Source organism: Diorhabda sublineata, chromosome 4, assembly GCF_026230105.1.
Source record: "Diorhabda sublineata isolate icDioSubl1.1 chromosome 4, icDioSubl1.1, whole genome shotgun sequence".
In the NCBI taxonomy this organism is placed as follows: Eukaryota; Metazoa; Arthropoda; class Insecta; order Coleoptera; family Chrysomelidae; genus Diorhabda; species Diorhabda sublineata.
This window is the reverse complement of record NC_079477.1, coordinates 26,878,197-26,903,635: the sequence shown is the minus strand read 5'-3', so window position 1 is coordinate 26,903,635 and position 25,439 is coordinate 26,878,197. Positions and strand designations below refer to the sequence as shown.

General features: G+C 32.2%; 1 protein-coding gene across 1 annotated transcript; it reads right to left on the bottom strand.

Annotated features, from left to right (window-relative positions):
- Window positions 1-724: 724 nt before the first annotated feature.
- Window positions 725-19,340, bottom strand: LOC130442404 (putative fatty acyl-CoA reductase CG5065). Its single transcript, XM_056776486.1, has 9 exons — window positions 19,182-19,340; window positions 16,157-16,375; window positions 15,472-15,720; window positions 12,306-12,448; window positions 8,127-8,236; window positions 5,948-6,140; window positions 5,650-5,892; window positions 3,752-4,009; window positions 725-838 (listed from the first exon to the last, which is right to left on the bottom strand). Exons 2-9 carry the CDS (start codon window positions 16,358-16,360, stop codon window positions 742-744), a joined length of 1,497 nt encoding a protein of 498 aa, XP_056632464.1. The 5' UTR covers window positions 16,361-16,375; window positions 19,182-19,340; the 3' UTR covers window positions 725-741.
- Between the last annotated feature and the right edge of the window lie 6,099 nt (window positions 19,341-25,439).

Genomic DNA, 25,439 nt, shown 5'->3' with positions numbered 1-25,439 from the left:
CGGAAACCCGGAAAAATTAAAAAAATAATATTAATACGTTAGATTTGTGGTATCGACACATCAAAAAACACAGAATGTTTTTCCAAAGATGTGGCCTGGGAATAATAAGGTCTAAAATCGATCTAATGAATTCAAAAACCATCAAAATATACGACAAAAGCATTCAGCTTAGGCATCAGCTAATTTTGACAATTTTTTAGATTTCTTAATTGGAAAGCAATTAATTTATGTGAAAATTGAGGCACCACGGAACTGAGGGAACTATTGAATAATGTTGCCAACTGTTATTTTCGTCAATTTGATTTTTTTATGCTGGCAAACCCATCTAGGAGTTTAATCGAAAATCAAAATCAACTTGACTTTATGTCATCTTTGCAAAATGATTATGGAATAAGTTTGTAGTTTTGATTCATTACGTGTATTTTGGAATTTAAAGAATTAGAAAACATTAACGTACACTTTTAGAAACTCGAGCTGCAAATATTATCTGGAGGCAAAAAAAAATTCAGAAGCCACAACAGCCTTCAAATATTCAAAACAATATCAGTTATGTTTAATAAATTTATTTTTTTTATAGCTGTCACTGGAAGTAGTTGTGAACTCCATGGTCGTAACCCAACTGTATATATTCTTGGATCAACAAATAAAAGACACATGAGTTTTTTAAATGTTTTTTATAACAACCAATTGTTCAAAGAATTCGTTTAACAAATAAATATATTAATACATTAAAAAGTGTTTTTATTGAGCTGCTATAATGCGACAACCAAATTGATACAAGAAATATCCTAGCAAAATGAAAAATGATAACTTGACGACTCTATCCAATACAAACATTCTGCAACAAAAGAAATTAATTACGAATGGGTTGAAATTATAAATATATACTGAGAAAAGGGTTTTTTTGGTAGTAATTGGCTGCTATAGCATCAAATACCAATTTATTATTATTTATTATAGTTTGAACTTTTTCACTTTTCTACTCCCTTCTATTTTTCTTTTTTTCCAATTGACAATTGACGCTTTTTAAGCTTTCTTCTGTCATCTTTTATTTAATCTTCATTTTTTTACTAAATGGATTTCAGTGTTATATTCAGTACAGTACAAATGCCATCAAAAACATTACATGTTGAAAAACCCAGCTTTTCCACCGTAAAAAGTCGTGAGACCCATCTAATACCAAGTCAGTCAGATTTATTCAGTCCGTACTTGAGGGACTTTCTTTCTTAAGTTATTCGTAATTAGCTAAACTGACAACATCTTATAGTGAGAACATTAATATTAAAAATCTTTTATGTTTAAATAAAATAGATTTTTACAAATTTGTTTTTGATGGCATCTCATTTCTTTTTGAAGATAGACCTTCTTTTTTTCTTTTCCAGTACCATCTAATTCTTAAATACGACAACGAATTTTCATAAAGCCCATTCACTGCCTTATGAGCTTTTCTTATTTCTGTAGGTAGTCTTCCTCTTTTACTTTTTCGGTTCTATTTCTTGAGCTTCAGCTACAGAATTTCTCAAACTCCTCTCTCTGTCTCTATGGGTTTTCTCGGATGCTTTGATCTTACAATTTTTGATAAGTTTACTAGACATTAATTGTATTCAAAATTTGAAACTTCTATGTCTTCAAAAAGTGCCTTAGAGTTTTGATGATCAGTCAATCCGTGAGTGACAAATTAAAATCTTTGATTAGTTATAATTCTTAAGCAACTGGTTCAAATTGAATAAAATTTGAAATATACCGTGTTTATATGATGCTTGCTTTGTTACTAGAAATACAGGCTTCTATTTTAATCCTCAACGAAGTTATAAGTGGTCAAAAATGGCTTGAACTGCTTCGAGAGAAGGATGGTACGGCAATGGCGCGGAGGGTGCTGCCTCCAGATATCTTTCAGTTCTTTGATTCTTCTCCTTCAACCTTGCTTTGTATTAACTTTGTCATCTATTACTTAAAGAATTTTCTTTTCACATAGATCGATCTGTAGTAGTATTCACGTACAATAAATTCAGTTTGCTATTGATCTGATTATTGTCCTCTAGTTACATATTATCTTATTTTTATTGAGACATTTTCTATATAATTAACTAGTAGACCCGGCCACGCGTTGCTGTGGCTGAGTGATTTGATTTGAAATAATTCTAATGACAATACAATTGCTCTCTCTTCTGCTTGTTCAATGAAATTATACTGGCATCGAGTTGTCACACGTTCGTCACAATTTCCCATAAAATAGATCTGCAGAAATTTTGGATCTTCATTTGACATTGGCATCAATGATCCATGAAGGCTCTAAACTACCTCCCTGCCAATTTTCAGCTAAATCGGTTCAGCCGTTCTTGAGTTATAAGTGGAGTAACTAACACGACTTTCTTTTATATATATATATATATATATATATATATATATATATATATATATAAATATATATATATATAGATATATAAGATTTTTTTCATTACCTTTATTTTGGATCAGATCCGCGAACGATGCCATATTCATTATAAAACAACTAAAAGAAAAATCGATCGAATTTAATACACCAGCGTATGTCTGTCTCATCGATTTAACCAGGGCATTTGATAGGGTCCGCCTCTCCGATATACTGATATCGCCAGACACCATCGTCAGAGCAGTCCGCAGTCTCAAGACGAACAACAAGACCAAGGTAAAGGTAAGAGACACTTATACGGAAGAGATACCGACACCAGGAGGCATCAGGCAATGCGATAGCCTCAATCTATTTCAGTTTAATCTATTATTAATGGACAGAATCTACGATACGACTTACATAGACAACTACACAAATTCTGCTAGGTCAGCCAAGCGATGAATATGACTACATCCACAGAAAAAACGAAAAGCATAACTTATGCTAAAGAACCCGTACGATGTAAGATGGTAGTTCATGACAAAATAATCGAAAAAGTCTCACAATTTAAATACCTGGGTATGGACCGGACGAGTTACCACGACCCAGTGAAGAACCTGAGAAACCAGATGAACAAAGCGACTGCCATATCGGGCTGCTTAAGGCAGATAATATGGGCGAACGAATACATGCGAAAGGATAGCAAGGTTAGGATCTATAAGACTTGTATCAGGCCAATCATGACATTCGAAAGAGAAACTAACAAAACGAAAAACATGCTTCGGGTAGCCGAAATGAAAACGCTCAGGACTATAGTGGGAAAAACAAAAGTAGATCGAATCAGGAATTCTGACATCAGGGAACAATATGGGGTGCAAGATATCGTAAGATGAGGGAAACAAAGAAAAAGATACTGGTACGCCCACGTGAGAAGAATGGAAGATAGTAGAATGCCACGCATCGTACTTAAAGGGAAACCAATAGGAAAAAGAGAACCCGGACGACCACCTAAGAGATGGATAGACAGCTGGCAGTTCGCCTCCCAGGTACTGATACAGAGGAACCTGCAAAACTAACAGATCATGAGATCCTAAAAATGAATAAGAATAAGAAGAAGACCTTTATTTTAGATTGGATATCATCATCTTTTTCGTCTCCTTACTAAATTGTTTAGTTTTACGATTCTGTCAAAAGCGAAATGATGGTCACTACTTGATATCATTTATTGTTCTGGTTCTTCTTGAATATGCTCCTTTAGTCCGTTTCTTGTTATTCCTTCAAGATCTTCAGCTATCGTTAGACATTGTTGGTTTCACTAATCTACTGTTTTTCGTAATATTGGCACCGGAAATTATTTAAAAAACGAACATTTCTACTTACATTTTCATATTCCTCTTGGCTGCAGGAATCATATCATCAGTTTCTTTAAGAATATGTCTACGACAAGACAACATACACTTTATTAAATAATCTCTTATATTTATGGAACCCGCTTTGAGAACATAATTTCCAAGCTCTCTTTCGTTCAACAATTCTCTGATTTTCAAAGTATTTTCAGTTTCGAAATCCCAAGCTCTGGTTGTATAAAATTCAAACATTTCTGTACCTTTCAGAATACGCATTTGGAAGTTGAATAAACTGAAAAACAATCAAAATATTTTTAACATATACGAGGGTTAATTAGAATGTTTCCGTGTTATTTTTATGAGAATATCACATACGAAGTATTTCCAACTATACTGAAATATAATAAATGAAACTTTCTATCGGAAATAGTAATTTGGTATGAAAAGTATTCAACTAACTTTGAAGAAAACAGCTATGTGACTGATAAACTAAGGTTAATAAACAAATTATGTAGGTAAAATCATTGCGTTCCTTTTGCAATTGATCTGATTTATTTTATATTGAGCTGATATGGAGGGTAAAATGTAATGACAAACTGAGACATTCATTCAGTTCATTCCAAACCAAAATGTATTCGATAATACAAAAGTAAAATACAAATAAATTCGTGAATCTTAACCACGATGTAAATCACTGGGCACTAATCAAAAAACAAGTAAATATACCCTCAAACTTTTCAATCATTCGTCAAATAACTCAACTGACTTTTGTTAAACAAAAGTTGATGCTGCATCAGTTAGGGGGTAGGTAAATATAACTATTCATCTGATTTGAGTAAAATTAAATGGGACGTAGAATTGAATGAGCTACACTTGAATGAGTTCAAACTATCTGAGATTTCATGCAAAAGAAACGCAACTTATATCGCTTTGTTTTTGTATGCCTGGATTTTTTAGATGGCATTTTACTAAAAATAGTAATTGAATTTTTAATGTGAATAAATTTCGCTGTTCTCTGTAAGTTAGAAGTAAAAAAATATTCGAAGTAGTGTACGAAACGAAGACAAAATGAAAAATGATTTGAAAGACGCAACGTTAAGTGGCATAGGCAAAATAAGACATCTATAGTGTGTAGTCTCAGAAAATATATCACATTAAAGTGTGGGGCCATAATTTTATTATTGATTTCTTACAAATATCAAATTGTCATCCATACGTCATTACATATCTGTCTTTATATATATATATATATATATAGATTGTTAAACAAAAATGAACGAGTTTATGGTGATTCAAGAACTACTCAACTCATTCAAATAGAAGCGATTTTCAGTTGTTTCAGAGGATGAAGAACTAACTAACAAGGCACAGTTTTTACAACAATACAAAAATTCTGCAAGAACAGAAATGATGATGCAAAAGGTGACAGCATAGTAAAGCGAACGATTATCGATTGAAGACAGCTGTGGAATTTAATTTCTCGGCCGGATAGTGAAGCATATGAAACTGAGAAGAAATAATTCCGGCAACGCTGAACATAACCAATTTAAATGCTCGAGGTTATGACAGCGTTTCTAGAGAAATCAAAAGTGATATATCTATAGTACTTAATCTAGGCTAACGTTCTTACGATTTATGTGGCAGGGATTGTTCTTCTGAAGTATTTGCATGAGAAATATTTCGTTAATGGAAAGACCTTCTGAAGGAGACGATGCAGTTACAGTTAACAACGGAAAATCTAATTGAAATTACTCTATAAACATGTGGAAATGTTTGAAAACAGAACTATTTATTGTAAATTATGGAAAAAATTAACATTCATATCACGGTACATATTTTTGACATTTTCTGAATTTTAATATTTTTGACTTTGCCAGATGTAGAGTATTTTACGAAGTGACAAAGATGTCTTTATGATATTGTTTTACTTACATCGGTTTGTAACCCAATACAAATAGCAGCATGTCGATGAACAGAGCTGGGATAATTTGGAAAAGAATAAAGTTTATTTTCGCATATAATCGATTTTTCGTTATACCTCCACCCGGATACCACAGAATACCGTTAAAAGGTACATCGTTTTCGATAATATCTCTACCCAAATCCAATATATCTTCCCAAGTTTTCTTGACGTCTATTTCGGGGACGCATAAATTAAATATGTGCGGTGAATTCCTTAAATAAATAAAAATTTTCAAGTGCCGCAACTGATTAAATATAATAAGCTCACTTTGTATTCAAATAGTACCACGAAAACACCAATATTCCACTAACTGTCGCGTCTACTGGTATTAAATTAGCGTAAGATTTACTATCCATATACATACATCTTATGATACCTTTACCAGCTCCAACGAACAAACCCATCGGACCTTGTAAGTTGTTGAACCAACCTGGCATTGGGTCTCGGAAGGATGGTATTACTGGAAAAATGAATCTCTAACAAAAACTATTTAAAATTTGTTTTGGTAAAGTATGTTTCATAATCTAAGAACGTGTCTTTACTACGGAAACCCATATAATATTCGATGAGAATCAAAAGTCGTAAATTTATGAAATTTATGGGACAAAATTGTACATGCACTACATATATTACATTTTATCTATGAATCATAAGTTTCAATCAAATTTTTTCACATATTGAATACAGTTTCTCCAGTTTTCAGCGGTTACATTATTAACTTTATCTATATCTTTATCAATTCGATCACACTACTGTTTACAGTAGATGTATTGTTGTGAGTGCCTACATTTAATTTATGCTATATCAACTCGATCAGATTAAAAATCCAATAATATGGTGGAAGCCGAATTACTTCGTGACCTGCTTCCTTTGAAATTTTATCACAAACGTAATCCTTTGAAAAATTTAAACTTTTTACAGTTGTTGAACATTATAACTTTCGTAAAAATATATAAACACGTTTGCACAAAAAGGATCCATTATCCATCACAATTTATTTTGAAACCATCTTCGTTCTGGTAGTAATTTTTTTATTTTTATTTTTATTAGCTTTTGAAACATCAACCCATTCTTTACTGGGTTTATTATGGGTGGCGTATCAAGTCTCTCTCTATGTAGATTATCGTTCGGTTTTCCGTTCTAGATCACCCAATATTTAGTTATCGAAAGTGTGTTTAAAAAAGTCCGAAGGTACCTTTCGGAGAATCTAATGTTTGGAGTAAGCTATTTTTTCAAATATAAATGGATACGTTTACGTATAAGGTCATTCCGGGGGAGATGGTCCTAGTAACTTTAATCAACGATAAATCACTTTGGTGAAGTAAAAAAATATAGTTTTAACCATTCAAAAAACGATGACTGACCATCTATCGCAGAGTATCCAGGAGTGATGGCCATAGTAGTTTGAGGAAGATGTCCATAGTGATCTGATAAAGATAACGAGTACTTATTTTGCCTTTCCCGTTAATATTCAAATCATTTTTTCTTATTACCGCAGTAAAAACACATGTCCTCAACTTTTTCTGTGGACGTTGACATAGCTTCAGCTTTGAAACCTTTTTTAGCCAAAACATGACCTGGTCGATGATTTCATTGCAACCCGGATTCGTCCTCAATAAAGTATCGGAATTTTTTCTCAAAAATATTTGTAACTAATCGTAACTCTCCTTCTTTGATGTTATAATAAATCTGTGTTTAATTCCTAATTGCTCAGCATACTTGAATGCAAGAGTTCTTGAATCATGGATAGTCAAAGAATAACCTCGTAACTGCATGTCTTTTATATGATTGCTCAGTCTTTTTTGGTTGTCTGCACCAAAGGTTGGTAATGGTCCCATAGGTTCCTTTATGCAATTGTCTTTATAGTGTTTTCTCGTGGAATATTGTAAATTAAAGAGGCAATATAACAGTCATTCCTCCATTTTGTCTGGCATGGCATTTTTCAAATCGTCTTCGCCGCATACCGTTTGTATTGATTGGGCATTGAAGATTAAAAATCAATCGAAATTACCATATCAAATTTCATGGCTATCACTCCCACTCAACAGATGGACATATTAAATAATTGAAGCAATTTCTCAAATTTGTAGGTTATTTTGAGGTTAGAATACACGGCCAATAATTCACTTCACAAAGAAAGCACGTAAACAGACAAAACCTTTTTGTGATCAGTTAATATGTTAACCCTTTAACTTAAATCGAACGTTTGATTGAAAAACAATGTCAAATTACTTACTTTCCATCATTATTTTTACGAAAAAAAATTCTTGTCGCACGTGCCGAAAAGAAACGAACTAAATTGAAAGTAGTGCCATCGGCCTATTAATACCAGAACTTTTTTCTATTGACCATCCCCCGGAATTTTCCTACTCTAATCCAAAACGGTTCAAGTAAATAACGCATTTTAAATGAAGACAGATGATTATGTCAGTATGGTAGTACTTACCCACAGCTGGCCTGCATATAATAATAGGAAGCGTTCCAATTTTTTCATATACAAGATTTTCCGCCAAAGCTTTTGAAAATGTGTAAGTATTTGGATTATTGCCTATCATTCTAAAAATAACCAAGATAACGATGTAGTCACTACAGGTTGAACATATTTAAAATTTTAGTAGCTCCCAAGAGATTGGAAATTATTTTACTGAAAATTTACCTTGTTTATATAGTCTTGTGCGAGAATTATTTCATTTTAACGTGCCTCGACAGCGCTGATCATTGGCACACAAAAACATACATATGATACATAAGTTAAAGGTTTTGGTTTTCATATCAAACTGCTGGTATGCGGTAAGGTATTCTCTACAGTTAGTGAGGATGTGCTTAAGAGACACAAGAAGATAGGATAACTTTTTGACGACATCAAACAGCCGGGAGTAAGTTTTGAGTGGTTGAAGCTTAAAGCGCAGTGTCTTCTCATCGTCACAGCTTCTCAACTCAAAAAGTTGACAAGGTGTCAAATAGATTGGTGGACGTTATGTAATACCGTGGAACTCTTGCTCCAGGTTTTTGAAGTTAGTCTTCAGATCATTGGCCAGCTGAACTGGGATTTCAGAAGGATTCTTTGCGGCTTCTTTGGCATAGCGATCTGCGGATTCGTTTCCACCGATTCTAGCGTGCGATGGAAGCCAGATGAGATAGACTGTTATATCAAGAGCAATGAGAGTTTGGTAGATGTCGTGAATGTTTTGGATTATTGGATGGTACGTGAATGTGGTTTTAATTGACTGTATTAATGAAAGAGAGTCAGTACATTTGGTGATGTTAATGGGGAAGAGACATACATTTAAAAGCTTGAAGGAACACTACACGTAGAAAATTATAATTTCGTGGTTTGTAGTGACTGCGCAAGCAACACCGGATTTAGCTTTGAAGGTATCCGTATATAGAGATTTAGGTCGAAGGATTTTTTATGCAGAATTTTTAGGATTGCTTTCTCTACAAGGACGCTAGGGGATTCATGTTTATTGTAAACGGTAAGTGAGGTGTCTACTATGGGAATATTTTTTGTCCAAGGGCGGGAAGAAGGAAAAGAAAAGTTGGTATTTCGGAGTAGAGGAGTTCGTGATTGTTCGTGAGTTAGTAGGTAGGGACGTGGTGATAAGTAGCGAATGAACTGGATTAGAAATATTGGAAGATACTTTAACAGCGTATGACAGGAGAAGAGATTATCGTCTTAAGGATAGTGGTGGCTCATTAGCTTTTACATTGATACTACCATCGGGGCTTGGCCGAAAGGCACCAAGGCAGAGGGGAAGAGTTGTACAGTGTTGTGTACAGAATTCAATAAGTCAGTTTTAGACTTGGAAGCGGATAGATAAAACAACCATAGTCAAGTTCTGAACGTATGAGAGGCCTATAAACTCTTAGACGTATAGTTTCGTTGGAACCCCATTGAAGTGTTTTAATTATATTTAGCCTCTTTAGGCAAATGCCTTCTAAATTATGAATATGGTGACTCCACTTGAGTCGAGAATCGAAAGTAATACCAAGGATTTTGCACTGATTCACAATATGTTATCAAGGAAGATTTGAGTAAATAGATCTTTTCAAGAGAATTTTATCAGCATGGACGAGATATTCATAAACTGAATTTATGCAATAAAAATTGTATAAATATTTATCTAAAATCGGAGTAAAATTCAATAAAGAATGATTTCTAAGTGTTCAAATATGTCCGCAGCTAGAGGAGCAACGAAATGGATTCAAGTATAATACCCATTCAAAAGTAAGAACTCTCCGATTTCCAAAAAAATAGTTACGGAAGAGGAATTGCTCAAGAAAGAGATATTGAAAACGACATGTAAACAAGTAAGTATAGTAAGTATAGTATAGGTATAATGTGAATGAAAACATTAAAACGTTAAAATGATTTGGTTACCAATTTATCATTGTGAACTTAACCTTATTGAACTAATCTGCGCTTAAATGAAGAAGATATATCGCGAGAAATGAAATAATACTTTTTAATCTTGATATGTTCGTCAACTATTATGGGACTTAATATCAAAAAACTCACAACAATTATAGTCAAAACTAATACACGTCATGACTGAAGAGGTCTACAAAGCGATTCAGAAACCAATATAAAGTTATAGGATGAAACATTGAGGTGCAGTATGCAAACCCAGCATAGAAACTCTAGAAAAGTTTCAGTTCAAAGTATTCGTATTGTAGAGGCTCCTTGGTGTGTACCTAATAATGTAATGGCTTAGGTCACCCAAATGAAAAGTGTTAAAGAAGAAATATTCAATCTATCCCAGAAATATGCTCTAAGACTCAGCAACCACCCCAATAATCTAGCAAGGAACCTAACGGTACCACCCAATCCATAGAGGCTAAGTAGATAACACACTTGTGACTTAGCTAAAAGATTTTAGAACTGTTAGACTGAAAAAGTCTCATAAAATTAATTAATAGTTATCATGGTTCCCTATACACAACTCAATTATTTATTCGAAAATGTAAATAAGAGGATTAGAGCTACCAATTAGCTCAATGTAATTAATCTATGGATTGTAAGTGAAGTAAGATATAAGCAGGATCTCTTCAATCACTTTTCTCTAATTATAGCACAGCAAATCTATAGGGTATATTTTATGAGATAAAACTTAAGTATAGTGAAATTTCACATGTAAATCTGTAGGCATTTATTGAACTTTTTTAAAGAAATCAAATATTTTAGTTTGTCGGAAGGTATTTAGTGACAATTAAAAACCTTGTCTCGTAAAGTATTTTGTCTGGCAAAGATATATCCACTTGCTCAACTCATTCAAGACACCTCGCTTAAATTAGAAGCGCTTGCTGCTGGTTCAACGTGAGACATTTCTTAACTTTTGTCCTCACATTCTTGTGTTACTTTTCTCGTTATTTCATCATCAGTGAGATTTTCGGTCATCATTGTTTAGTAAAAAATCATTAATTTCAGCCTCAGAAAAGCCTCTATCAAATAAAGAAACTAAAAGAATCTCAGTTTCAGGTTCAAGGTCACCGTCAGTAATTCTTCGCTGTTTAATTGAGGCCTATATTTTTTTATTAGGTTCGCATTCAACTGATACCAGCTTTCTACCAATGAAAAAACAGCTTTTTTCAAAGTGGTCTTCTTAAGGACATCGGATATAGTACAATCAGAGCCAAATTATAATTCAACTTTATATTTTGAAGAACATTTTGGACCATTGGCTGATTGATAGCTGTGCAATTAGGAGGATTGTATAAAACTGTGGAATTTTCATCCACTTCAGATATATAGGTTTTGTCTCCCATGCCCCATTAATGTACTGATAGCTTTCATATAGATGCAGAAGCATTGGGCATGATTATTATTTCTTTGTAAACCTTAGAACTTGAGGCTCTAACTTCTAAGTCAGATGACAGCCCTTTGTCTGGTATAGTTTTTCAACACAAACGACACCCGTCCGCATTATAGATTTCCGATGCAGATAAATCTATCTATATGAATTTGTACTGGAATGGTTTTACGGCTTCTTCGTTGTTCGACAACTTCTCGCCGGTTATTTTGAGTTGACGTATTCCGTGTCTCTTTTCTAAATTTTTCTAACCAACCTTTACTGACTTTACTCTCGTTGCCAAGCCTTTCATGGAAGTATTTTGTTTTCTCCATCAAAATATCGCCTCATAAAGAAACATTTTTTCCTCGCTGATGTGGATTTTCGGGTATTTCGAGCACCTGAACACTTTTCAGTTCTCACAACATAAGATCGTATCTGTGCTTTCTTCTTCTTAATATCGAATATGAAAGATTTGCCCAAATCATATTTCAGCTCTAGAAGTATATTCATTGAGTTGATCCAACATCTCGCTTTTAACAGAAATAGTAAGGGTGTTTTTTCTTTGACTCCGAAGCTATATGTAAAACGGAAATGACAAATGCGTAGGATACCTCTCGACATTCGGTAAGTACTAGGCGTGACAAAAATTGAAAAAGCGAGCGGTGGGGTGCTCGAATTATGAATCATCATTTTTCTATTTCTTTTGTGGAAGAAATACCAGAAAAACAGAAGAGATTTCTTATCGAAATATCGGTTGATTGAAGCAAATGTATATCAATATAATTATGAATTGATTAGAATAGCGAATTCTCTTTAAAATGAAAATTACTTACTTTTTCGTTTTTTCGGGAGTCATATCATCAAGCCATGTTAACGTACTTAAAACGTCATGCGGATTCACGTTCGTTTTGTATTCCTTTTCAAGCGTTCTTTTTTCGTTCGGGAAAGCGTAAGCCGTTGAAACATGAACGAATAACTGGAAAATTTTTTTTCTCATCCTTCTATTGTAAACAACGCATTTTATTTATGAGGATATGTGTGAAAATTACCAAAAAAGGTATCAATTGCCCTCGACAACAGGTTGTAAGTAAACTCACCTTAGTTGGTAATAATTTATAATATTTATATAAAATCTGTATCTCACTTAATTAAAAAGCAATCATTATTTCTTGATTACAAACATAGGATATACCTTTTATTTTTCATTTAATGAAAAACGTCAAAGTAAAAATGGAGGGCCATTTCGCCATTAGGTATATTCGGTTGTTTAGACCCTTCAAACTATTTAATTGAATTTGTGTAACATTAAATCGACCCTGAGGGGGAGAAGTGTATGCGCCCCATATCGACCTTTCTTTTTTGCTATTAATATTAAATATAGAAGAAAAATCCCATGTATTAAGTTGGGTACCTTCCAAAAACTTGTTAGACGGACGTCAATGCCTACTAATGACTGATCGTTTCTTTTCTTCCTTCTTGATTCAATATGTGAGGTTGAGGGTGAACATTTTCGAAGTATGTATTAAGATTGTGAACAGTTTTATGTTTATTTCAACCTTTTTCGAGTTAATTGGGTTTTAGGTTGTCATAAAATAATTTTCTACAACCCGACAGATGTGTGTCACATCTTTATATTTCTCATGGCTATTTCTTTTACTGTTCCAAGTAATAAAGCTTATGTTGAGAATGATGAGACAGTAGTTTTAAGCAAATCAAGCTTCTATTATTATCAAGTCCCATTATTTCTGACTAACCTCTTATGTTATGATTATTAATTGGTCGTCTATTAACTTATTTTCAAGCAATTTTTTTATACTGCTATTAAATGGAGTATAATTAGAGTTCAATCATAAAACAATTCACCAATACTATACTTAAATGTAGAACAACAATCATGTTTGCCCACAGACGCCATGAATAAAAATTTATTATTAAAATCCATAATTTAAATGAATTACAGAAATATTGTTAATTAGCCGTCTGTTAACTTGCTGTTAAGCAATTTTTTTACTGCAATTAAATGGAGTATAATTAGAGTTCAATCATAAAACAATCGACCAATACTATACTTAAATGTAGAACAACAATCATGTTTGCCCACAGACGCCATGAATAAAAATTTATTATTAAAATCCATAATTTAAATGAATTACAGAAATATTGTTAATTAGCCGTCTGTTAACTTGCTGTTAAGCAATTTTTTTACTGCAATTAAATGGAGTATAATTAGAGTTCAATCATAAAACAATCGACCAATACTATACTTAAATGTAGAACAACAATCATGTTTGCCCACAGACGCCATGAATAAAAATTTATTATTAAAATCCATAATTTAAATGAATTACAGAATGATTGTTAATTGGTCGTCTATTAACTTGTTTTTCAGCAATTTTTTTATACTGTTATTAAATGGAGTATAATTAGAGTTCAATCATAAAACAATCGGCCAATGCTATACTTAAATGTAGGACAACAATCATGTTTGCCCACAGACGCCATGAATAAAAATTTATTATTAAAATCCATAATTTAAATGAATTACAGAATGATTGTTAATTGGTCGTCTATTAACTTGTTTTTAAGCAATTTTTTTATACTGTTATTAAATGGAGTATAATTAGAGTTCAATCATAAAACAATCGGCCAATGCTATACTTAAATGTAGGACAACAATCATATTTGCACACAGACGCCAGTATAAAAATTTATTATTGAAATCCATAATTTGAATGAATTACAGGATTATTTCAGCAACTGTAATCCATTCAAAATAACTTAATTACCAACTATATTGCTTATTTGTGCAATTAAAAATTTTTTAGACCTTCTGAATAATCTATCCTATTCCTTCTAAATTTATAAAGATTTTTTATAAATTTTTTACTATTTTCAGAACAATTCAATTTTTAAGCGGGATAATGTATGACTAACAATCAAAATATGAATTGCTTTAAAGAAATAAGGCACGAACTCATTATCAAATACAATCTAAAGCCTTTGATACGCCCTAAAAAAATGACAAGACACTTACATCTTTTAGTTTGTTAATATGTATAGTTCTTTCAATATCAATTGCAGAAGACAGTTATGCGAGGAACAATCAATATATCACAAATTCGCACGGCACTCATACCAAATTAAGAAATGAAAAATAATGTTTACTCCTCGTATAAGATTCGGTAAACATCTAACAAACCTCCAGTCCACGTGGACTCATCATCTACACTGTTTACCAATGAAATAATCTGCAATAAACAGTGGCGTGGCTGAGTGACATTTATTTAATTCCTAAATTTCTTTAAATAAATAGAAATATGGCGTTCTTTAGATCATTGACGAATGAAGACAATGAAATTGCACAGTCTAGTAGGAATAAAGACAGCTATGAATTTAATAATAAAGATTTAGTTTTACAAACACAGCAAGATGAGTATGTGGTATTACCCTCTTTTAAACCCATCATAATTCAATCAAATGATGACTCTAGTTTAGAAGATTCTGACTACCATGATTATTTATAAAGATACTTTGTAATTGAAATGTTTTCTATTCTTTCGTTTTATTTGCAAAGAATTTATTTTTCTTTGTGGTTTTTGCTTAAAAATTTCGTTTTCTAGAAAAACAAACGAATGGGGTACAAAAAGAGTTTAGTTCACATCTGGTATCCTGTTTAAACCAAACTCCCTTACAGGAAGATACATTTTACTCGTCAATTTACGTTTTATAATTTAATAAGTTATAGTCAGTTAACGAGATTGCTTTTTAACTAATACTTTCTCGCATAAGATATAAATATTTTAAAAAATATTTATAAAAATAATAAATTTATAACGAGGTATCTACACCTATAGTAGATCAAACAAAATTGTCGGTAAGTTTTTATAATATGCAGTTTACATTGGAAGAACTTTACCTACATATTAACCTCGAAAGATATCCATGAAAAGTACAACAAAATCTGATGGATATTCTTGAAATTATTGTAGAAACAAATACCTTTAACTTTTTACATTGTTCTGCAAGATCTAACATGTACTTGGTGCCTCTTGTATTTATTGTAACAGCTGTTTTGATACTATCGTCAAATCTCGTGGTAGCCGCACTGTGGAATATAAAATCAACTTCATTTACAAGCAATTCTCTATCTTTGGTTGAGATACCAAGATCCACTTCAGATACATCTCCAGCAATAACGATACATTTTTTTGGTGCATCTGGTTTCTTAGATAACAATGAAGAATAAAGCTGAAATATTAATATTTTTTATTAACGACCTTTGCGGACATAAGAGAAACGGGTTTGGGACACATATAACCCGAAAGTATCTTAAAGGATTAAATTAAATGTTTTGAATACAAAAACGAAGAACATGATGACGGCAGCAGAGATATAAACATTGAAGAGTGAGCCAAAGAAATCAAATAAGAAGTAAAGCTTTAAGAGGAGATACAGTACGATTCACGAAAGCTAGACGACGATATTGAAGAGAATGATGGAAGATCGATGGGTTAAATGATGAAAACCAAACTTCAAGGAGACCTCCCGGCCGACTTCTCAAGAGATGGATCGAAAGCTGTACATCCACTTCTCAATATGCTGAATAATATAAGAAACAAGACCATGTCTTAGGAAAAGAGAAAGAGGAAGAAGAAATACATAAAATATGCAAGAAAAAACTTACAACATTGGTGAAAAGATCACTTATCCTTTCCGTTGGACTTTTACCTTTCTTAGATCTAATAAGAATGTAAATTTTTTTGACGTTTGTATTTCTTAATAATATTTCCAATAGAGCTTTCCCAACAAAACCTGTAACGCCTGTTATTAATACGGTACTTCCATTGAAAGTATCAGATACTCGATCTAATAATTCACTTGATGCCATCGCGGATTATTTCACCTAAAAATTGGAAATTGTTTCATTGATTAATCATCGTATAATAATTATTTTTACATTAAATTAGTTCTAATCGTATATTACACGCCATATTAACTAGATATAGTTTAGAGGATTAGTTATTGGACGAAGATACGATACATCAAGAAGAAAGGCCAGCTCTCACTGTCTCATAAATATTAGGTAGGTTGATACATAGAAGGAGCTACAAGTATTGAATCCATATGATTTTCAGTTAGTCCTAACTTGTAAAAAACAATTGTAGAAATTTGACAACTATCAGTCTAGTAGTTTGTGAGTTATAGCATTTTGAGTGGAGCAGTTTTTGTTAGATTGAAGATATACATAAAAACAAAGTTCGTGCGTTAAGAAAGCATTGCTTTTTGGTAACAAACACCATCAAATACAAGTCTCGTCTTGATAAACATTAATCAGACTTTGCTCCAGGAAAATTTATCGTTGACAAGTGGTTTGCTAAGTCCAAACGAAGCAAAATGAGCACCAAGAAAGATACACGAAGTGGACTCCCCAATGAGGCTGTCACCGAGGAAAACATCAAAGTCCACAAAATAATTTCTTATAACAATAAAGGGAAGCATATTGAGATAGCTGAGACTTTAGAGTTATCAAAAGGAACGCATTGGATATATCTTCAATGAATATTTTGGTATATGAAAGATCTATTCAAAATGGGTGTCGCACGAGATCACAATAGACTAAAACAACAACGATTTGATGATTCTGAAAAGTGCTTGGAACTATTTTCAATTTTCATAAAACCAAGATTTTGCTTCGATTTGTGACAATGGATGCTCTATCATTTTATATACATATACGCTACCGTTCAAAAGATTTTCTCCAGTTCAAAATAATACACTTTAACCAATTTCTCTTTCATATTGTCCAGCGAAGGTCGAAACGTTGTCTTACAAACCAAAAGTAGTAATTTCCATCATTTGTTTATTGTCGATGAGGGCGACAAGTTAAAAAATGCAAGTACCTACCGGTTGATTTAGTAGTAGTTTAGTTTCAGTTAGCCCTGTGAGACGCAGGAACCTGCTGTCATTTATACTTTTTAGACCAAGACATATTTTTGTTCGTATACTTACGAATTCTTTTCGTTCTCGCAAATTCAGATTTATGAATTTTAAAATGGGTAAAACAAATGAGCTACGGCTTAAAACTCGTGCATTAATCGCAAGTCTTCATTGTCTTTGAGAAAGTGACCGTACCATTGCTGCCGAATTAAAAATACCTCGACATACACTTTGGTAAAGACAGGATGAATGTAAAATAGCCACAGACGTCAATTCGCGTTACTAGATGATGGTAGTAGGGATTAGTACGGTCCCTCAAGAAGTTATACTTGACTTCTTTTCTCAGTTCTATTGTGTCTGCTAGATAGTGAAGAGCACTGCGTAGGTACCTACTTTCTTTGTTTTTACTGGATACCGAAATAGAATATATATTCTATTCTGGGGTACAGAATTTAGTAATTTGATTATTTACCGTACTAATTTTCCAAGCGCATATTACCTTTTTTGTCATCCAAATCTTTCTCATTTCAACTTCGTGCCCCCCGTACGTTTCTCGACATTCACTCCTGTATTTGCCAAACTGTACCGTGGACTATAACGTGAAAAAATTTGCTTCCACTAAGAGCTTTGGTGACAGAAAAAGTTCAAGTCGGCCTCTAACAACCACAACCAATGAAGATAAATGTATTGAAGACTCACCGACACAGAGATAGTAGCTCAGATCAATGAACCTAGGAATCTGAGTTCTTCCAAAGTGAAGAGAAGATTGAGAGAAGCTGAATTTTGTGGAAATCCGTCAGTGAAAAGGACAACTAAATAAAATTAAAAGGTTCTATTTGGCAAAATTGGACGCATGAAGAGTGGGAAAGGGTTTTATAGAGTGATGAGTCAAAATTTGAGGTTTTTGAGCTTAAGATTGTTTGTGCAGTTATCAAAGGAAGAATATATGTTAGCTCCATTTGTAATCCTAACTGTAAAATAGTGCGGAGGCTCTGTTATGGTTTGGGAGTGTTTTGGAGAAAGAGCGACTGAGGACCTGGCAAAATTGAAGGGATTTCAAAGAAAGAAGGCTATAAAAGATATTAAAGAAAAATATAATATGTTTTGGACAGCGCCTGATTGGTATAAAATTTATTTTCCAGCACAATAACGACCGCAGGCATTCCTCGAAGCTGTGTGAAGAGTATTTGAAAGAATTGGAAACAAAGAATGTACTGGAAGTGTCCAACTTCTATTTCATATCTTTGGAATATTCTAAAAAACGAATGGAATCCACTAGACGACTATTATTTTTCGAAATTGTTACAAATAATGCCAAGAGAATATGTTCCTCAAAACATAAATATTTGTTATGTATCACGCAAAATATAGGGTGGGCAAAAACTTTTGACAGATAGTGTACATTAAATACAGACATCGGTCCTTGATAGGGATGTAATTTGAAAAATTTACATTGAGAAACAAAAGTGAGAATATACTTTTTGGGGAAAAAATTGCTTCTGGTTTAAGGAACATACCATTTTACACATTTTATCGTAGAATGATGAGATCTAAATAAGCATTTAGACGTGAAATTAATGAAATGAAAGTAAGCTGAAGTTCCCCAGCTAATATATCTCATTTATTCAAAAAACTTGTTTGTTCATTCGGTACATACTAATTATTTTGCGTTGAATGACCTAAATAACTAAATAAAAATCTAATCATTTCAAAGATGTAATTTTTGTTAATAACATTTCGTCTGAATTGAAAACTAGAATCTCTGAACTTACCTGAAACGAATAAAATTTGAAACTATTCGTTGTGTGATTTTGATTACAATCTATAATCATTAGATACCTTCACTTATATTATGGAATGATGGGAGAAATAATGTGTTTGCGTTTAAATATATAATATATACACATTAATTCAATGACCTAGAAATCAATAATGATATTATATCTTTTTAATTTAATGATGTCCATAGTTTTTTTTTCGCAGTCGTACGTAATTTGAACGTTGTTTTGATAGTAGTACTTCGAAAAGTGTCTAGACGTGTTTTTTTACTACACTTTGGAGTGTAAATTTGAATGAGAGCCTGGGCAGAAGTCTTCTGTAATATTTCCCCGACTAAGCTTCTTTGCCTAGTACACTTCGCCAAAAAAAAAATAATGGCAGCACTGTGATTTGAAAAGAGATAATTCATCTCATTAGCATTAGCAGCAACTATTATTATTCATATAAGTATTGTGAGTCTCAACAACAGAGAATAAAGCAGCTCAGAAATCTAAAATAGAGTAGAAAATAATTACTTTGAAACTAAATAAACTGAGTGTGTTGTGAAAACTTAAAGGCAACCCTCGTAGTTGTTACTCTATAGATAAAAGCATCTTGCAAACTACTAAAGATTTCGATAACCTTGACAAATCTTATTTTAGAAAAGTTGGACAAACATTGGGAGAATTGCATAATGAAATAAATTGAATTTTTATTCAAAAACTTTCATTAAAAAAACGTTACATCTTCGTAATTAGCAATCGACCTTGCATTTCGTCATTTTTATCGAAATTCCTTACCTTTAGCGTCTTCTATCTGTTAGTTATGACGAAGAAGTCATCCAAAATCTGCACATAAAGCTGTGAACTCACTGTAACTGTACGTCCCCCCCGTAAGGGCCTATAATTCATCGCGCTAATATCACAGCCCATACGGTCACTTTAGGCGATGTAGGCTTTTCTGATGTTTGTTTTTTGGATTGGTTGTACTCCAGTAGTGACAATTGTGCTTGTTGACATGTGTATTAAGATGTAAATGAGTTTCATACGAAAATAAGATGTTAGTAAACGTTGGTAACCGCTCAACCATGTGGTCTACGAAGTCTCTGACCAGCATCCTGAAGCTTCAAGTCTTCCCCCAACTGTATGCAGCTCTAAATCAATTAAGTGTGATAAAATGTGCACGTTTAAAGTAACAGCACTCTTCCGAATAGATAAGTCACGAACAAACCGAGAAATATTGTCTAGGTACTTCGGGACCCATTTTCCAATCAGTCAAGCGTCTAGCGCATCATTTGAGTGACGAACACGAATTTTTCTACGATCTACAGTCGCCGAATTATCGTTTGTTTAAAACTCGAGCACGTAAAACGCTCCCGAGAAACGCTCCATAGTGACTAAATTCCCATGAGCCAGGCTACTGATTGACATTCCTCCCGCGTCCGCCAGAATAGCTGAGTCCACGCAATAAGCTAGTTAACTTTTTTTAAGACACCTCGTAGATGTTTTTTATGAAGTATCTAATATAATAATTTTTTTTCAATAGAACTTTGTAATTAAAAAAAATTAATAATATCGTTTTCCAGTTGCACTCCACCTGAATCTTGTTTTTTAATTCAATGTGTTATTTTCATTACATAATAATTAACGAAAATTCATTAAAAACGTTTTTTAGTGTCAAGTAAGTAAAATGCCAGTAAGTAACTATTTATTAATTATTAATTTGTTAAGAACAAAGTACTACAGTATGTTCTTTGCACAACCTTGATCAGAAAATAACTAAAATGCAACATTAACGAAACACACGCTTTCTATGTCTAGAATTATATTTCCTTTAAGCAAGAGTAACAATTTTTTTTTTAAATTGTTGTTATATTTATATTGATGGCGAAGTTTTTAATTGTCTCGTTGTTTTTATTTATATTTCAGTGAATAATGTTACTTGTATTTGAGTGCAAATTAATATAAAACATACAAGGGTTTTGAGATATGGCAACACTGATATAAATATTTCAAATTTCACATTGTAAATAATAATAATATTTTCTCACAATATCATTCTATCTAAAATAAATAACAAAAAGCATTAAATGAAATCTATTTAACGACTTTTTATTCTTATTTACCACACTAGAAATACACATTATAGACTGATGGTGTTTGTACGAGGGTTGCTACTGTTTTGAGATATGACAACACTCATATAAATATGTCAAATCTGACATTGCAATCATAAAGTTTGACATTTTTAATGTGTTGTCATATGATTTTCCATGATCGCTCGCGCGCGGAATAGTTTTTTTTCTTTAAGTACTCTTCAAAAACTGTTCGTGTACAAAAAATCATTTCTATTGGTTTTCATGTCACTCGGTCTATATGATTTCAACCTTTCTCCCAGTATTAAGAAATTTATTTCAATTGATGTGGAACTACAGATAATGAAATATGCTAATTATACATTTAACTTTCGAAACTTCATTATTACAAAATAGCATAATTTACAATTTTATAAGCTAAAACTTATAATAATATAATAACTTGATTAATTTTAAAATAGAATCAACTAATACTCATTAAAAAGTGTTTACAACAATCCTATTTTTATATTAAAATAAATGCTGACATATGTTTAGAAAATATGATCTTTTTGCGTATTAATTTTCAGAATATTCTAGATTGTTCTTCATGTGACTCCTCCATCTCTAAAAATAACGGAGGTATTTTTCAGATCCTGTTCTGTGGTTCCCATTCATTATTCTAGATCAGGGGTCTCCAAACTACGGCCCGAGGGCCACATCCGGCCCGCGGAGAGCTAGCATACTTGAAAACTCTTTTTAGAGAACATATTTTTTATAGCAAATTAAATTTAGTTCACTGAAGTATTCTAATTTTATGTTGAGTCATAAATAAATAATTCGAACTGTCAAAGCTGTTTTAAGAATCGGGAAGCAAATGCACAAATATCAATTTTGCAAATCAACTTTACAACAATTATTATGAGAATCTAATTTCTGTCTACTCAAATGACGAATCCACGGGCGCTTGGTGTAAATGAAATCTACAACCATTTATTTTTATATTTGGCCATGAAAAATATAAAGCGTTTTGTATGGTTTTTTCGAAATCCACATACATCTCGCTTAGTTTGAAATCACATTAAATTGATTAAACATCTTAGATCTTAATAAATAAAATAAATTGATATGTATCAGTAGATTTCGAAGGTAGTAAACAATACGCAAGTGGAACATAATGACCGTTTTTAAGCACGTGTATGGTAAACATTTGTAAAAAATATTTTGCGGAATAAGAAAATGTACCATTCATGTAAAAATTTTCATATCACACATTACACGAATGTTACTGTCACAAGAAAATACAATAATATTATGTTCAGGACTGTTGTACAAAAAGCATTCACCTTTTCTTGTTTTAGGATTTAATTTTTCCACTGCACTATGCACTTCCGTTATATTTTTAGGTAGTGGTCCTGGTAACAACTTGCGCCTATAATTATAAATATTTCTTCGTACATATTCTACATCTGTCGTTGTCATGGTCTGTGGCAAATTGGAACTCAATTCCCTGCGAATAATCTTCGATGGTTTTTCGGATATATCATCCTTTGCCTTGCGTTTACAAGAATTTGAAAGTATTGTCCTATTTAATTTCTTCTCGTCTGCTTCATGGTTGTGATTTAAATTTTTTCTCGAAATTGTAAATTCAGGACCAACTGTAAATACGTTGGCAGAACATTTTACATTCTTTTTCACGCACCTCCAATACAATTCTCCACTTTTCAAAACTTTATCGTTAAAAAACGCAAAATTTTCTAAGATTAGAAGAGTTTTACCACGCGAACTTTTTACTATTTGAGCCATTTCAACCTATACGACACAACAACTGAATCTGATCTTAGGTAAGAAAACCAGTCAACCCTCTATCTACTGGGTATTTCCAAAATATGTTAAGTACCTACTTAAAAATCTATCAACTTTCCCTCTATTGGGTTATTTTATGACTCGACCTACCTGCACTTCTTAGCGCCGAAAATACATGTCGGATTATCTACCCTTCTGGACCACCTATCTCCAAAATGGAGACATGTAGATATTTTTTATACGAATTTTCACGCTCTAAATACTTTTTTCTCTAATTTCTTAGACCTTTTATATATGTTTATATTTCTAAAACGTCTTGATGTTAGGTCTATTCTGTTTTAAAATTAGTTTTAATTTTTTATAATTTTTATAAGACAGATAAAAATTTGACGTTTTGAGTACTTTCGACTATCTTAATTAATAGATCACCTACATCATGACTATCAGAATAAGAATGAAATCAAAATATAAATTCGTTTTAACAAGAAAAATTAATTTTTCACATCCCAAAAATATGTAGCAGTCATAAATTAAATTATTTGTAGTTGTATTAGACTTTACAAAATAGAGCTGTAAATTTTTATTTTTTATTATTAATAGCATTGTCGCTTTTATTGTATGTGAATCATTTCTAAAAATTCTCTTTTTCGTGTATTAGATTCCGTTTCAAGAATTTTTGAATCATTATAATTGAATTTGTGTTTTTTTTATATTTCCTGGTTTGTTAATGCTGTTTTATTTTTTTCATCTTATTGATGACCTTTTGGTCTATTTTCTAAATATCGAGATGTATGCTCCATCTAGACAGGGGGAGGGGTTTAATGGAATTTCGCCAAATCTCATTAAAACCGAGGGGGGATAATGTAAAATCTCACGTCAACAATATTACAGATATTAAAAAGAAATTATTTTAAAAATTCTTATTGCCAGCTAAAATAAATCTCATGGCTATTAAAATCTTATAATACAAATTCGTATAAGCTTGTTACTCGTCAGTCAGTTTTTCGTGAAATCTGTACCGTGAAAATCAGTGTTTCAGTCAAATATTTCTCTTGGTTTGTAAAGCTGCAGAAGCTCAGATCAGCTCTTCATGCGGTTTGACGAGAAAACAGTCAGGATTCAACTAATGCGTGTAGTTAAGCGTCGTGCTAAAGAGCAGCTGTGTGTTGTGGAGGAAAGTTGCCAAATCCCAGATGACATGTGTCCAATGATTTCAATCGAAAAAGTACACGAGTCTTCATGGATTGAGTAAAAATTTTAAAAATGTTTTGTTTTTATCTGTTTTTATTTTGAATTTTATTTAATGAACTGTTTATTATTTTTCTGAATAATGAAAAAAATTTACTTAGAGGGTGTTTAGGCTACTGATATCATATTTATTGAAATAATTCAGGTAATTTTAGACTTTCGCAGTCCCCTCGTTTTTTTGGCTTTAGAAAATCGAAAAATCGTCCGATTTCGATGAATTTTTTTAAAATCTTCTCTTTAACAGTCAACCTTAATAAGATACAATTTTTTTAATGGTGAAAATTTTCAATTTTTCAAAGTCAACTTTTAATATTGTACACTTATTGTAAATAATTTCAATAATTTTAATTTTAATGATTACTTAATAAAAAAGGTACAAATGATTATATGTGAAATTATTATTTTTAATTGTAAAAACATGATAAATCAACATTTTTGTATAAATTTTTTTGTTTTTTGTGTATATTATGAAAAAAAAATATAACATCTTCATTTGATTATTTGAAAAAATTATTTAAAGCCCTGAAACCAATATAAGTTTTCATTTTTTTATTCCCATAATTTCTTTCGTAATTCCGCCGTAAAAACGAAGATTTAAAAAAAATCATCGAAAACGGATGATTTTTCGATTTTGTAGAGCCAAAAACCGAGGGGACCGCGAAATATAAAATTACCATAATTCGATAGTTGTTGGGAGGGTCCTTGTACATATGGTAAGGGAAAATGTTTTATGGTTTGATGTTTAATTTTTATTTTAAGTTGAAATTTCTTGAACATTTGGTAATATTCATACTGATTACACTGTAGACTGTCTGATGCGCGTTTCGATAACCAAGTTATCGTCTTCAGAGACTGAAGGTAAACTGTTTTACCTTCACTACTACAGTGTAATTGTGAGTGTTGTTTTAGAGGTGGTGTGAACAGTGTGGTCGGTAAGTTTTTGTTTTCTTTCTTAATTGATTATAGTATCTGTTTATCCTTCTCTTGAATATGTTGTTTACATTTTTTTCGGATAATTATTTTCTTTCGATGCAGTTTTTGCTTTTTGAGTAGCTAAGGAGTTTTTTTTTCATAAGAACTGAATTTTTTATTTATGTTTTCAATTTGATTTTTTTGGTACGACATAAAATGTAAAAGTAGTGGA

Bases quoted from the DNA above. Each gene is read 5' to 3' on its own strand.
- LOC130442404 (XM_056776486.1), bottom strand. From the start codon at position 16,360: ATGGCATCAAGTGAATTATTAGATCGAGTATCTGATACTTTCAATGGA. The intron at 5,893-5,947 runs GTGAGCTTATTA...TATTTATTTAAG, and splicing joins TGGTACTATTTGAATACAAA to GAATTCACCGCACATATTTA. The intron at 839-3,751 runs GTAAGTAGAAAT...CTTTTGTTGCAG, and splicing joins GCCAAGAGGAATATGAAAAT to AATGTTTGTATTGGATAGAG.